The sequence below is a fragment of the Asterias amurensis genome, chromosome 3 (assembly GCF_032118995.1).
Source record: "Asterias amurensis chromosome 3, ASM3211899v1".
NCBI lineage: Eukaryota > Metazoa > Echinodermata > Asteroidea > Forcipulatida > Asteriidae > Asterias > Asterias amurensis.
Genome location: NC_092650.1, coordinates 5,170,987 through 5,186,568, shown reverse-complemented (window position 1 = coordinate 5,186,568; position 15,582 = coordinate 5,170,987). Strand labels below are relative to the sequence as shown.

Here is a 15,582-nt window from a genome sequence, read left to right as displayed (position 1 = left end):
TGCTTCTAGGCGGAAATGAGTTAATGTTCAATCAATATTCAAAGGCAGTATTTCTAAATACTTACCTACTGATACTACAGTCACAGTGAACGAACAGAAAGCCTGGTTGTTGGCAGCGTCAGTGAATGTGTAGGTAACCTGGGTCTGTGTCCCACTGTTAAAGAAAGTTCCAGAATCTCTGGTCTGTGTGGTTGTGAATGCTCCAGAGTTATCAGTAACTGTGGGCTCATTCCAAGACACAGTGGTCCCTGTGCTCTGGAAGGGAACTGTCACCGAGGTACTCTCAGGACAATTTACAACATCTGGGGCTTCATTATCTCCTAGAAAATTGAAGAGAAAAAAAGAAAAGTTAGTTAAACCAAAGGTGAAGCTGGATGTCCAGAGTGGTTTGGCTACTTTTCCATCTTGCTACCATTTACCTCCACAATACTTTATAATTAAATGGACAAACTATTACCTTGTTGGATAACTCTGACAAGGAATTCACAAGTAGCTTGATTTCCAGCAGCATCAGTGAAAGTGTAGACAACCGAAGAGTCACCAACACTAAAGAATGATCCAGAGGTACGTGTCTGTGTGGTATCAAAGGCACCAGAGTTATCATTTACCGATGGCTCGGTCCATGTCACTGTTGTTCCAGGGTTTAGGAATGGGACAAACGTGGTTATGTCTGCTGGGCAGTTCGTCACAGTTGGAGCTGAAGTGTCACCTATGAGCGAAAACGAATAGAATAGAAGGAAAATAAGGTTGGATTTTTTTTATGAAGAATAGATGGTAACAAATTGTTCAATTAAACAAAACACAACTTATCCTAGTTCTCTATTTAAAGTTGGTACTCAATCAGTTAACACGAATCTGCCGAGCTACGTGATAATCCGCCATTGTTTACACCCTTTGGCCGTCTTGTTTTGAAAATAAACGCTTCTAGGCGGAAATGAGTTAATGTTCAATCAATATTCAGAGGCAGTATTTCTAAATACTTACCAAATGATACTACAGTCACAGTGAACGAACAGAAAGCTTGGTTGTTGGCAGCGTCAGTGAATGTGTAGGTAACCTGGGTCTGTGTCCCACTGTTGAAGAAAGTTCCAGAGTCTCTGGTCTGGGTGGTTGTGAATGCTCCAGAGTTATCAGTAACTGTGGGCTCATTCCAAGACACAGTGGTCCCTGTGCTCCCAAAGGGTACATTGACGGCCTGGTTGTCTGGGCAGTTACTGACTATTGGTGCTATGTTATCGTCTACATTTTGGAGGGAGGACAAATTTTTCAGATTGGAATTGGTTGAAATGGACAAACTCTCTGATTAACCATTGAGGAAACTAAACACAACCCTACTCAGGGGCGTAGGTGAAATTGCGGTAAAATACTAACACATCAAATTCCAGTAGCAAAAAACCGGATGTTTTTTGGGCTTGCTCAGGATGATTAGGATAAAAGATAAATTTAGAGAATACTTCAATCTCAAACCTTGTCAGGTGTTTGGTTAGTTTTGGGCATCTCAAAAACAGTTAACAACTTACTCTGCTGGAACACTCTAACAGTGAAAGTACATGTTGCCTGATTATTGGAGGCGTCTGTGAAAGTGTAGGTGACGGGAACGCTAACACCGGTGGCAAAAAAGGTCCCAGAGGCGTGTGTCTGCGTGGTTTCAAATGCACCAGAGTTGTCCACGGCTGTTGGTGCAGTCCATGAGACCGTGGTACCGGTACTCTGGAAGGGGACAAACATGGTGATATCATCCGGGCAAAAGGTTACCACTGGGGCATCGTTATCAGCTAAGGAGGAAAAGAGAAAAATTCCTTTAAAAAAATTTCAACTTATTATAAGAACAATAATAATAATAGTTGCTTCTTATATAGACCTCATATCCGTCACTCATTGACGCTCCAGGCGCTTCAACATTCAGAATTTCCTGCAAAGCATGGGACTAGGTTTAAATGATGAGACCTACTTCTTTTCCATAGCACCATGTTTTACAAGGTGCTGTATGGTGTGATTCGAAGCCAAAAAAAGCCAGTAACACTGGGGAGAACCCCTTCTCTTTTCGATAAGTACACTTTTACGTGCGATACAAAAAACACAGGACCAAGGACTGTAGGTCAAATCCGAGGGAGGAAGCATTAAGGTTAAGTGTCTTGCTCAAAAGGACACGGGTGTCACGACTAATCGGTCTTGACAAGTGGAAGAAGAGGATGAAAAAGAAGAGAGCATAAATTTTTTGAAACTGGACAAGGCTCAAAGCTGACCATGATTTCTTAATCAGTCCCAACATCTCTTTAAATTTATAAATCGTACATGAAATACCAATAAAAATATTTAAAGTCTCACCAAGCGATATGACTGTCACGTCAAAACTGCAATCTGCTGTGTTTCCAGATGAGTCCGTCCATCTGTACAAGACTGAAGTTGTTTGTCCAACAGCGAACTGGCTGCCGGGTACTGGGGTTCGAATGCTAAGGGTTGGCGTGCCCAGGTTGTCGGTAGCTGTTGGCTCAACCCAGGAGACCGCAATGGACGACACACCAAAGGATGCAGTGCGGGTAAAGGACTGGGGACAGTTTGATACCGTTGGAGGGGTAGTATCCACTGTTACAAAGATAAATATTTCAAAAGAATCTGCCTGTAAAATTTGTGGTTCATTTTGTATAATAATTACCAAGACACTACTACAAGGAACGGCCAAGAACCTATGAAAATGTGTGACTTGGTTAAGAGTCGACATATTATAGTGAACTTCAACTGTGCTGAAAGAATTCATCCCACCAAGTACGGATTGTGGATTTTGTTGTTTCATAACTAGAGCTGCCAATATTTGCACCCTGAAATTCGAATGACCATACATGCCTGCATGACTTTTTTTTTGTTTTTAAGTAGGAACATTTCATTTGGTACAAGGTCTGAACATGATGTAGGCTTAAACACTTTTCAGGCAATTTGGTCTTTTTTTTAAATTTTTCCAAGAGCATTAACATTGGAAATCAGACTTAAAGACACTGGACACTAATTGGTAATTGTCAAAGACCAGTCTTCTCAACTTATGCATGAAATAGCAAACCTGTGAAAATTTGAGCTCAATTAGTCGTCGAAGTTGCAAAATAATAATGAAAGCGGATGCGAAAGCGAAGCGGATTTAGACGCCAAATGGCTATTATTTTTTGCAGCGAATGTTTCATATTTGCAAGAAGTATGAACTGCGCTTAAGGACACTGGACACTATTGGTACAAGGTGCATCTCAACAGATGCATAAAAGATGAAATCTGTGAAAATTTGAGTTCAGTTGGTCATCAAAGTCGCGAGATAATAATGAAAGAAAAAACACTCTCATGAAGTTGTTTGCTTTCGGATAGTTGATTTCGAGACATCAAATTCTAAATCTGATGTCTCGAAATCAAATTTGCGAAAACTACGTTTCTCACAATGTTTCATACTATCAACCTCTCCCCATTACTCATTACCAAGTAAAGGTTTTATGCTAATAATTATTTTGAGCAATTACCAATAGTGTCCACTGCCTTTAAGTTGGAAGAATAGTCTGATTAAAGGAAAACAATTCAGCAATCAGGGAGACTTTGAAAAAAAATTTTCGTCAGAACATGGACAGATTGGTGGTTTTTTTTTAAGTATCAGGTTGGCAGCTCTGTCGTAACTACAGCTTATTGTACATGTAAATGGCGCAAAAGGTATGATCAATGGGAGACTTTGGGACGCTAGCTGGCAGCAGACTTACCAGGTAAATTTCCATTGTTTACGTAGTTCTGAGCGTGCGCACATGACCGAGAACAATGAATTTTACCTGGTAAGTCTGCTGCCACCAAGCGTCCCAACAGTCTCTCGTTGACAGCTGTTGGCTCATGAATGATGCTTGATTTGTTCTGTATTTTCAGATGACGAAATTCTACGTACCAAACTGTACAGTCACTTGAAATGAGCACACTGCAGTATTGCCCGATGCATCAGTGAAGAGATATGAAACCTGTGTGTTGCCAATAGAGAAGTTGTCTCCAGGCGCATTGGAAGCCTGTGTAGAGACCTGTGAGATATCTGTGGCAGTCGGCGCAGTCCAAAACACTGAAGTGCCCTGGTTGCTGGAAGACGAAACAATAATATTGCTTGGGCATCCATTGATAACTGGCGGAGTAGAATCAACTGCAAGAATAAAATAAATAAAAAAAATACAATTTGTGCCTGAAGACGATCAGAGAAAATCTTATCAAAATGTTGAGTTGTCAACCACTGTTTTTTTTCTCAGAACCAACACTACGCAAAAGAGAAAACTGCAAACCTCACATTATTATACTCCCACCAAGCAAAGTTTCAAATCCTACTTAAACATGTTAAAGGCACCTAAATTGCAAAGACCAGTATTATCACCTGGTGTATCCCAGCATAATGCATAAAATAGCAAATCTGTGAAAATTTGGATTAAACTGGTCATCAAAGATGCAAGAGAACAATCAAAGAAAAATACACCCTTGGTGCAAACATTTTTGTGTGCTTCCATCAGATGCCTAAAAAAGCTTCGGGTCTGCCCAGTCTTTTAATAATTTTAGAGAGAAATTACTAATACCTCAAAAACTACAGTACTCGGAGGGAGCCAATTTTCAAAATATTTTATACTAGACCAGCAGCTCTCCATTGCTCGTTCTCAAGTAAGGTTTTGTGCTTACAACTATTTAAGTAATTACCAATTAAGCCTATTCAGAATTGAAGCTACGCATGTCCGTTACTGCTGACAATGCAATTGGCATATCTCCCGTGACCTTTAGACAATACCAGCGGGTATTGTCAAAAGGTCACGGGAGATAGACAAATTGCGTTAATTTGCCTATCTCCCGTGACCTTTGGACAATACCAGCGGGTATTGTCAAAAGGTCACGGGAGATAGACAAATTGCATTGTCAGCAGTAACAGACATGCATAGATGCAATTCCAAATAGGCTCATGTATGTCCAGTGCCTATTAAACAAATGTAATACTCCTGTACACTGTCTGAAGCTTCAGGTCAATGAAAGCTTTCAGAATCCATGAACAGAAAAGTTATTTTGCATTATTGATGCCTCAAAGGAAAAGGAACATGGTACAATGTGTAATTTGTAAGGGAAACATACTGATCAAGGTTTCCTGTAGTCAGTTGTGTAAATCTAAACCCTAGCTTGTTTTTTTTTGTAACCCACGAAATATTTCCCATTCATAAATACCTCAGACAGTTTTGCTATTCCTATTGGTGGAGAGCGCGTCATGTGGGCGTGTATAAACCTTTGTTTATGACTGGTAAAAAGTGTTAATTCATGGGCGTGACACGCGACTTTAGGTATTTATGAATGGGAATCAAAGTGTGTTGAATCGGTTTTCAACTAGTGGTTTAAACCCGTCGAGGCCTGGTTCTTGATAATTTACCTCGACTTTGTCTCGGTTAAAATTATCAAGAACCAGGCCTCGTTGGGATTAAACCACTAGTTGAAAACATCTTCACCACACATTGATTCCCTTATTTGTAACCTACTCATAAATAAATGCATTTTTACACAGGAATGTTAATCCTTCTTTTGAAAAAAAAATCCCTTTCATGTACACAGCAACACAGGATTTACATAAATATGCAAAGCTTTAAGCTCTTGGTGGCATCTTTTAAGTCTATTTGTAAAGGTGAACTTTTACAAGAAAGGTTTTAAAAAGTCAACAAAAGCCAGATCAACTGTCAAACAAACAGAGGGAGAAGCTCAAACAGTATGAAACATGAAACACAAGTATGTCAAAATCAAACAACCAAAGGGGGTTTCAACGTCGACTTAGGATTGTACCCATGCTGGCTTCAGATTCCGAGGTCCCTGATGCAAGCACGAACAGATGAACCCTCTCACACTAAGGATTTATTATTATGTACAATGCCAAGCTTGCAATAATCTAGTGTTTGGTCATGTTGGTAGGAGAGAACAAGCCCTCCCCTTAAACACTTGTATAGGCATCTTAGAACTTTTTTCTAAAATAAATATCCTTCCCTAGTTTGACATCATATGAGAAGTTGGATTTTTGTTAACATACAACAAATTGGGACCTCTTTTTCTACGTTCTTGCTAATAAGTTTTTAAAAGTGTGCTGACACCTTTCAACGTTTAGTGTGAGGAGAAGAACTGGGTTCTTTCTTAATGTCCCATCTGAAGGACAATTTAGTATAGTATCTTGCTCAAGAACACAAATGCCACGAATGTGACTCAGCCCCAAACTCTGATCATCAGAAACACCAAAAGGTTGAGGCTTTTGCCGACAGCCTCTCGACCACGACACGTGATAGACGTGGGTGAAAAAGAAGAGAGCACATCAAACTTAAGGGCTTAAGACTGGTTATGGGTTTTCAAGTGTTTCTCGATTTGTTAAATTCCAAACTCACCAAATGAAATGACTGTTATGTCATCATTGGGCTAACCCTTTTTCCAAGTTTTAAAAAGTGTACTCACCAAATACAACATTGACTGTGAAGGAACAAGCGTTGCTGTTGCCAAGAGTGTCAGTGAAGAGGTAAGTTACAATAGTTGACCCCACTGGGAAGGCAGTCCCAGGAAAGTGAGAAACGCTAGTGGTGAATTCAGACGCATCCGTTGCAGTTGGGGCAGTCCAGAACACCTGGGTTGCCTGGTTTAATGCGGAGGGTTGAGTGATGTCTGATGGACAGTTGGTGATTACAGGTGCAGCAGTATCAACTGAAAAGAGAAGAAAACAAGTCATCGGCTGAAGGCACTGGACAGTGGACATGTTTGGTAATTGTCAAAGACCAGCATTCTCACTTGGTGTATCCCAACATATACTGTAACATGTATGCATTGCAGCCATAAAATAACAATGTGAAAATTCAAGCTCAATTAGTCATCAAAGTTAGAAGAGAATAATGACGGAAAAAACACCCTTGCACAGCATTATTAAAAAGGCTTCAGCTGAAGTTAGTCTTTTATTGAGTGAGAAAATACCTCTATCTCTTCAGAGGCAGCTGTTTCTCACAATGTTTCATATCAACAGCTCTCCATTGCTCGTTACCAAGTAAGTTTTTCTTCTAATTCTTCTTCCTTGGAAAGTGCAGACCGCCAAAACGGAGTATTGCGTACTGTGTGTGCTGTGTGCTTGCATGGTGCAGGACAAAACGTACAGTGCAGTAGTGAATTAAAAACAGTGGGGTAGCTAACGGATCATGAAGGACTGCATCTGCAGTCTGAAACAGTCCAGGGAGGTGCTGTTGACAAGTTCGCTCATCCCCAGCGCCTTGCTTTAACCAAAGGTGCTGGGATGGGCAAACGTATCATGCACTGTCATTGGTTTAATAATGCGCAGTCCCATCATGCATCACACTCACACTGCACCATATTTCTATGCACTGCATACATGACGTACTTCCTGAACAAGAATCTGTTCAAGCGATTAGCCCATCCCAGCGGTCCTGGATAAACTGGCCGCTGGGGCCGAGCGAAGTTGACAAGTTGCTAAAGCAGTGCATTCGAGATCCTAATGCTAACTGGGTACATTTGCGTTTTGGCGAACAATTAAGTACCGATAGTCCAGTGCATTTATACTGATAGTATCCTGTTACCAAACTGGTTGAGGTCTAAAAAATGTAACACACATCTTTGTCTTTAAAGACTTTTGATACCGTTTGTAAACATTTTGTTTTTGGTCAAGACATGAATCCCTTCTCACTGTGACTGAAAATGTGTGTAAAATAATTTACCTGTTAAAGCTTCATTTAGTCGTCAAGTTTTTGAAGAGAAAAAAAAAAGGACAAAAACCATGTTATCAGGAGAGTTGCGTAAAATAAATTCATTGTACACGCTAAAATAATTGTTCGTCTCACTGAGATGAAGTTATGCTTTTGTGAAATTGTTATACTCATTTCTCAAAATCTACAGCAAATCAGCAAGTAATATTCTACGGGAATCTTTCTACCATCATTATCTTTGAACCATAATATGTAAGTTTAATGTAAATCTGCAGATGTTTGTGTTTTGTGTCATATTAAAAAAAATACCCAGATCCTTCAAACACAGCAAAGTTATCCATTAAATTTTGTTTTGTTTACATCTGAAAGGCATACATGGAAAATCAAAGCAATGTGTTGTGTAGGCTAACGCGTAAAAGAACCCAGTGCACGCACTTATCAAAAAGAGAAGGGGTCCTGGCTGTGGCTACTTTATGCTCTGAAGCACCATGGTGTGCTCAGGATAGGTCTCCAGTTTCAAAATCTTCATCCCACTCACCTTGCAATCAAAACAATTGGCACTTTGTATCCTTTGGAAAAGGCGCAATAAATATGTTTATTTATATAAACCAGACGACACTACTCCCTCTTATTTTTTTATTTTTTTCACTCGTACTTTGTTGACATCAGCTATTTAAAGCTACTCACCTGGCTGCCAAGATACGGAGAAACCGCTGAACTCAAGGTTCTTATCAGTTATGAAGTACATCCAGACAGTATCGGTGTCAGGAACAACGAAATCGGCGGGCTGGGCGAACCCCTCAAAGAAGAACACATCTGGGTTGACCGAGCTGACGCCATTCAAAGCGTTAAAGTCAACAGTGAGGCCTCTACCAATGTACAGCTCATCTTTGTCCGTCTCGATGCCAAAGACATTGTTGAAGGTGAAACGGATCCCATTAGCCCCTGGGATGTAAAGAAGGTACAAGGCGCGGTACCGGTTGGGATAGGCCGAGGGGTAGTTTTTACTGACGAAGGTTCCTGTAGTGCAGGAACTTCCGTAGCAGGTGTAAATTTCCTGGTTATCTGGGGAATAAAAAAAGACTCGTCATAACACCTTAAGTAACACGAACACTGTGCCTACTTTTCCTGAATCAAGAGAGAGCACACACTAAGATTCAAATTTTCAACCTGGGACATTTTTCACTCTTTCGCTCGAAGATCTGGTAAGTTATTGTCATTTTTGTTCAAATTATTTTCTCAGTGGTGTTACGAGTGATATGGTACGATTCATTAGACATTGAATTTGAGGATCAATTAGTTTGTGGCTTAGAATTTGTGTCATGATTTTCAAAAGTGGTAAAAAATGGAGCAAATCTGCAGACTAGCTGTCGAAATTGTACGTGTTTAACCATTTCGCCCTGCTTACATTGCGTAAGTTTCGCAACCCTCCGGCTACGCCATCGGCAGGAGGGTTACGTTATCGCAACTAGCTACAGAGCAGAGAGGAACTTTTCTAGATGATTAAAACAAATTTTAGCTTAGAGTAGACACAGTTATATGAGTATTAATGGGGCGCTGTACTTCTTTTTTCGAAATACATGTATTGACATTATATTTATAATGATGTCAAAATTTCGTAAAAACGAGTACTAGTAGTAGCGCCCCAGTTACTGGGTCTAATTATTTTTTTATAGCTGTATGTTTTTCCTAGGGATTTATTTTCCATTTATAAGAAATATATAAACAAATACAGACCCATAATATTCAGATACCCCCACCTTCTTTCCAAAAAAAATTGAGAAACCTACCAGGCCCGGCAGCACAGTTGTAGTTATCTCGGAATGGCAGATTGCATTCGCACACGTAGCCCTCTGCGCTGTTTCTTGTGTAGCACGTCTCGCCATTTTCACACTGGTTAACAGCACACTCTGAAAATAAAGTTTACACCGACATTTTAGTTCTCTGTGGCTTTACTAACCATGGATATTCGGGGGGGGAATTAAAAAACACAACGAACAATGTGTTAATATTAAAGTGCATTGCGTCTACTTCTTTTACCGGAACGGAGGTTTTTGGAAGCTGCGAATGTCGTCTGCTCATCTAGCGCATGCCGCCTGCTAACTATTGGGAAATGTCTTGTCAAGAGAGGGCGTAAATAGTTGAGAAAAGTTAGATCACACACGTACACAGGCGGTAAATTATTCTTGGTGCAAGACGTTTCTCGTTTCCTTTTCACGCACACCGCGGCCAATTCATCGACAACGCGCGCGCCGACTCACCTGACTTTAGTTCATTCGGGGCGGTAAAGTCAGGTGAGTCGGCGCGCGCGCTGTCGGTGAATTGGCCGCGGTGTGCGTGAAAAGTAAACGAGAAACGTCTTGCACCAAGACTAGCGGTATATCCTCACCGGCGGATCGAATCATTAGCGGATCCAACCAATTCAATTCACCATTATTTCCAGTATTGGTAAAAAACGGAGAAAAATTAAAACTTTTGAGTACCTTTGTCAAAGAACGTCAAGAATTAGTCAAGAAACATAGTTAATGACAAAATAATGAGAAAAATGCAATGACAGAAGCAAACCAATTTGTGGCCTTTTACAGAAATCTTAATAGAAACCAGAAAGGCTTATTTTGAAATGTCTGACAAAGCAGGAATGCAAACTAAACGAGGCCTTTAAGACCCTCAAACGGAGTATTTAATACGTTGGCAAGGACCCGCCATTCCCACTCAGCCGCGGCCCCAAATCTTGTTCGTATTGCACTTGAGGTAGGAGAGGGCGACCCCCAAAACGGTATAAGAAGGGCAAAAGGCAGAAGGACTCCCCGCCCGGTGTGGCGGTTTCAACTTTCCGCCGTGTTCAGTTTTCCGAATTACCAAACGGTAACATGACGTCATGCGACGCCTGAGCACAGCATGCAAGCGAGAGTCCAGGGGTGGATTTCACAAAGAGTTAGGACCAGTCTTATCTCGAGTTAGGACCAGTTACTCGTCCTAACTTAGGACTAACCATGCAATTTGTATATCTCCTAGGACTAGTCCTAAGTTAGGACTAGTCCTAACTCTTTGTGAAATCGACCCCAGGAAAACTAAACACGGCGGTAGGCTGAAACTGCCACACCTCCGAAAAGACGCCGCTGTAAACCCACAGTATACACTGTGCGTGGTGCGTGTAATCACACCGCATGACCCACCCGTATACACTATACTAGTCTTGGTTCCAAGACCATTGGTGTTGCGCGGTCACACACAACCAATGTTCCGATAGACCTTTTCGCAAATACCGGGGCGCGCGCGTAAAGCTTGGAATTAGGTGCATTGTGGTCTTGCTGGAGATCAATGGGTCTATCACAGAGATCTAAATCAGAGAAACAGAGCGCCCGCTAGCGTTCGTTCATTACAAGCGTGGACAGTTTTTGCCGTGCATAATCGGAACGTTGGTTGTGTGTGACCGCGCAACACCAATGGTCTTGGAACCAAGACTAACACTATACACACTGTCACATCGTACGATTTCTGTGCACACAAGTCATCCGCACTCGTACCACATAAAAACCGCAGGCCTGACGGCCGACGCATGCGGATAGTGTACGGGGCATCGTGTCGTGCGATGTGGTTACACACATTTTTACGCACATTGTATACGGGTGGGTTTTTATACAGCGGCGCGCGACGGTCTTTTTTCGGAGTGAATAATTCGGCAAGGCAACAACACTCCTACCAATGCCAGCGGGCAATGCTGGCTCTTGGGATAATAATCGCGAGAGCTATTCAGAGTCGATCCAGTACCACGTCACCAGTAAAATCGCTGCCAATATTTATATAAATCTACCTGAGGCCCCATTTCAGAGCAAAATAACGCAAATTGCTTATAGCTTGAAAATTTTACCTTGATAAAAACAGGATTATATAATAATTATTTGGTTTTGCGGTAACATCATGTGTGTATCTACTTTCCGGGTAGAGGTACTTAGAGAACTGTCTTGCTTAATTGTACTACGCGGATAAGATTGTTAGGGTGTTTGGGAGACTTCTCAGTTCTGAAAAGAACTGTCCTGCTTATTAACTATTATCTGGGCAGATGGTAAAAGAAAAGTAGGCTGGGACAACTACTTTAGCACTGTATTACCGCGGAGTCACGATTCTTGAATGGTCTCAGGATTACCAACCAAATTGCAACGTGATTTTCAGGATAAGCAAACAACGGCTGGATACCAGTCAGTAACAAAGCAATAATTATGCAGTACATGGAAATTAATATTGGTCGGTAATCCTGTTTTTATCAGGGAAGAAATTCCATGCTATAAGCAAATTGTTGCGCTTAGCAGCTGTATGAAAATGGGCCCAGCTTACGCAAGAAGCTGCCGTTGTTCAGGTGTACACATGGCTTCGCCCGGCTTTAAATTAGACATAATTATCACGCGACGCGCTCTAAAACAATCACAACAAAGAATCCGTGCCAGCAGCCCCCCCCCCCCCGGAAAAAATGCTATACGATTAAAAACTAATATTTAAAAGTAAAACAAAAACTTACAAAAAAAAAACCAAAGGAGTTACCCGGGCCAAATTTCATGGCTCTGCTTACCACCACCGAATCATTGCGCTTACGATCACGGTTCCTCCTTAATTACGTGCAAGTACCGAATTTCTGCGCTAGCCTTGTAAGCGTCGAATGCCTAGTAACGTGGAGTACGCACGCGCAGAAACAACAGTTCGCCGCTAACCCGTGAAAAACGCTTCTCCCCATTACTCGTCACCAAGAAAGGATTTATGCTAATAATTATTTTAGCGTCCACTGCCTTAAGCCCCACCCGAGGCTCAGAGGTTCAAAGACCTGTATGGTATTCAAGCCAGGCGTATGCGATAAGCTCAGAAAGAGTATGCCGCCCTAGAAACGAGAACAAGTTTCGAAAGTTTGTGGCTAGAAATTTGTTGTCTGCTGTTTTTGTTGCCCTAAAGGCCAAAGAGACTTGTCATGAGGCCGAAACTTGTTGCTCAAACCTCAGCCCCATCTTTTGTTGAAATTTGCTGAACGAAACAAAATATAAACTCGTCTATAAAAATACTACACTGACAAATGTCAATCGTGTTATAATCCTATCACGATCTAGCCCGGCTCACGTGATGGGCCCTCATCCATTGTGGGTCAAAAAAACGAATAAAGGATCAGTTATACTAATAGGGATCCAGGGGTGGATTTCACAAAGAGTTTAGGACTCGTCTTATCTCGAGTTAGGACGAGTAACTCGTCCTAACTTAGGATTAATCTTAAGGTCTACAGTGCAGGGTTGGGACTCGTCCTAAGTCCTAAGATTAGTCTTAATAAGAAGAGTTTTGTGAAATCGGCGGCTGATCAGGAAACCTTTTCGTATTGTCAAAGACCAGTATTATCACTTGGCTTATCCCTATATAGTAACACACCTGTGGAAAAGATCTGTAGCTTTTTTTGAAAAATGGGGTAGTTTCTTACCCAAATACTTTAACGACGATAATTTTTGATTTCCGATGATCGAGACGAATGGGAATCATAAAATAAGACTCCTTGAGGTAGACAGTAGTCATACAATCTCACTGAGTCAGTAATATGAACACACACGCATAAATATAAATATGATACCTGAATCTTCCATCTTGAAGTGTTTGTATTTTACCAAGGACGTTTTTATTTTGAGTAATATAGTATGTCCATGCCTTTAAAATGGGCAGAATTTATACACATTGCCTGGGATAATAATTGTAAATCATCAAACATGTGAATTGCACAAGAACCTGTAAGCTGGGACCACTTTCCGTAAAGACGATCAGAGCATACGTCAAGTTGAAACCAATTGTTGTTTTTAGAGCCATCCCATTTCACTTAGAGACTATCATAACGTGCTACCGCAAACTTGATATTACTTTTCCTATAATTGAAAAATGCGGACCATTTATTGTGTTAGCACCGTGAATGTGCTAAAAGAAATATTATGTGAGAAAGTTATAACATTTCTAAACAAAGAAAAATGTGTATTAAAGGGAAGGAACACGTTTGGTAGTTGTCAAATACCAGTTTTCTCACTTGGTGTATCCCATTGTAACCATAAAAAAGAAGCCTGTGAAAACTTTGGCTCAATCGGTCATCGAACTTGCGAGAAAATGATGAAAGAAAAAAACACCCTTGTTGGACGAGTCTGTGTGCTTTCTTATAATAGGAATAACAGACTTCTAGCCATAATATTTGAGTGAGAAATTACCTTTTTCTACATTACTTCTGAGGGAGCCGTTTCTCACAATGTTTTATACTATCAACAGCTCTCCAATGCTCGTTACCAAGTCAGTTTTTAAGTTAAAATTTGTTTTGAGTAATTACCAAAGATGTACCTTTCCTTTAAAGGATTATTGGAAAAGTTTCCGTATAATGGCGCCACCACTTTTTCATTCGAAATAAAATAATATATTATCTAATTTACCTGATTGATATATCCCTTTTTGTAAAAATGAGTGAAAAAGTGGTGGCGCCATACGGAAAGTTATCCGGATTATTTGATAGGATGGGATGGGGTTTAGGATTAACGTAAGAGCCGGTGTGGCGGTTTCAACTTTCCGCCGTGTTCAGTTTTCCGAACTGTAACATTACGTCATGCGACGCCTGCGCCCAGCAAGCATAGTCAATATTGTATGCTGTACTGGGGTCCCGGAGAACTGAACACGGCGGAAGACTGAAACCGCACCACCGGGTCCCGTCTCCGTGTAGTGAACTAAAGAATAGACCCTCTGAACAAAGCCCTTAGAGACAGCATAATAGAGAAAGGATAGAGGAACCGCGACAGCGGGAAAACCCTGCCAATTAGTCTAGTACTGGATGATGCTTGGGATGAACTTTTGTATAATAACACATATATCAACAAGTCGCTTGTTACCGACAAGATTTGCGGCTCGTCACTACTGCACTTTCATTTCACAGAATTTGACACAAAACTATACAAGGGAGTAAGAAATAGGTAGACACATATTTCTACTTTACACGGTTAAGAGGAAAAGTGAAAACTTAAAAGTCGTAGAAACTTACCCTGTGCAAGTGTTTGATGTGCCATCAAGACCAAGAAGGTCATGCTCAAAATCAGTTGCCGCCCCATGCTTTCGGGTCTTTTAACGGTACCAGAATACCGGGGGGTGATACCAACGAGAATGCGGTCTGTTCCCTTCCACCTCTCGAGGAACAACTGTTCGAGAAAAGGAGACGCCCTGTCTTCGAGCCGTTAAGCCATGCGCAGGGTGTTTCTTGAAATCTTTTGTACTCTCAATGAAGTTACATAAGGAGGGTCGAGGAAGGATTATTGTCATGCAAATCAATAGTTTTGTGTGACGCCTTTAAAAATCAATAATGGCAAAACAGTATGCAGCTATAGTAGAAGATATTTCACATTGTATGTATGTCCATAGTCCCTTTCAGGGGCAAGTTACAAGATGTCACTGTATAAGAAGGATATCTGATTTGAAAGGCTTACATTCATTTACAACTACTAGACATTTTTTGTAAGGCCCCATGGTTTCACACATCGTAATCAACAAAGCTGAATGGTTTATTTTGGCCCCTTTGTAACTTTTACCCATCTGACCATGCATGGGGTTTAGGATGGTATAACCTCCATGGTATAACATTGAAGTGACAATATTCATTCATTCATTCATTCATTTTTATTAAAAAACCAACTGGCAGCACGAAGCTGAATAATGTGGCATTACAAGATAGCAATCATGATAAAAATAGCATAGATAAAATACACAAAAATTGCACCACCGCGGGGTACAAAGGAACATTATATAAGAAGACGACAATAAGTAAAAATAAATATTAGATAAACCACTAAAAGACACTTAAAAAAATGCACAGGGTGTTGGGGAACCCTCTTATACA

General features: G+C 40.9%; 1 protein-coding gene across 3 annotated transcripts in view; it reads right to left on the bottom strand.

Moving 5' to 3' along the window:
* LOC139934704 (uncharacterized) overlaps window positions 1-14,891 on the bottom strand; it is a 61,941-nt gene extending 47,050 nt beyond the window's left edge. For all 3 annotated transcript variants that reach the window (XM_071929072.1, XM_071929073.1, XM_071929074.1), the window contains exons 1-10: window positions 14,734-14,891; window positions 9,494-9,613; window positions 8,391-8,768; window positions 6,457-6,699; window positions 3,905-4,147; window positions 2,329-2,586; window positions 1,521-1,775; window positions 985-1,239; window positions 458-709; window positions 66-320 (exon numbers count right to left, since the gene is read on the bottom strand). In XM_071929072.1, the coding sequence (XP_071785173.1) occupies window positions 66-320; window positions 458-709; window positions 985-1,239; window positions 1,521-1,775; window positions 2,329-2,586; window positions 3,905-4,147; window positions 6,457-6,699; window positions 8,391-8,768; window positions 9,494-9,613; window positions 14,734-14,800 (2,326 nt within the window). In that variant the 5' untranslated portion in view covers window positions 14,801-14,891. The remainder of the gene's footprint in view (window positions 1-65; window positions 321-457; window positions 710-984; window positions 1,240-1,520; window positions 1,776-2,328; window positions 2,587-3,904; window positions 4,148-6,456; window positions 6,700-8,390; window positions 8,769-9,493; window positions 9,614-14,733) is intronic.
* Between the last annotated feature and the right edge of the window lie 691 nt (window positions 14,892-15,582).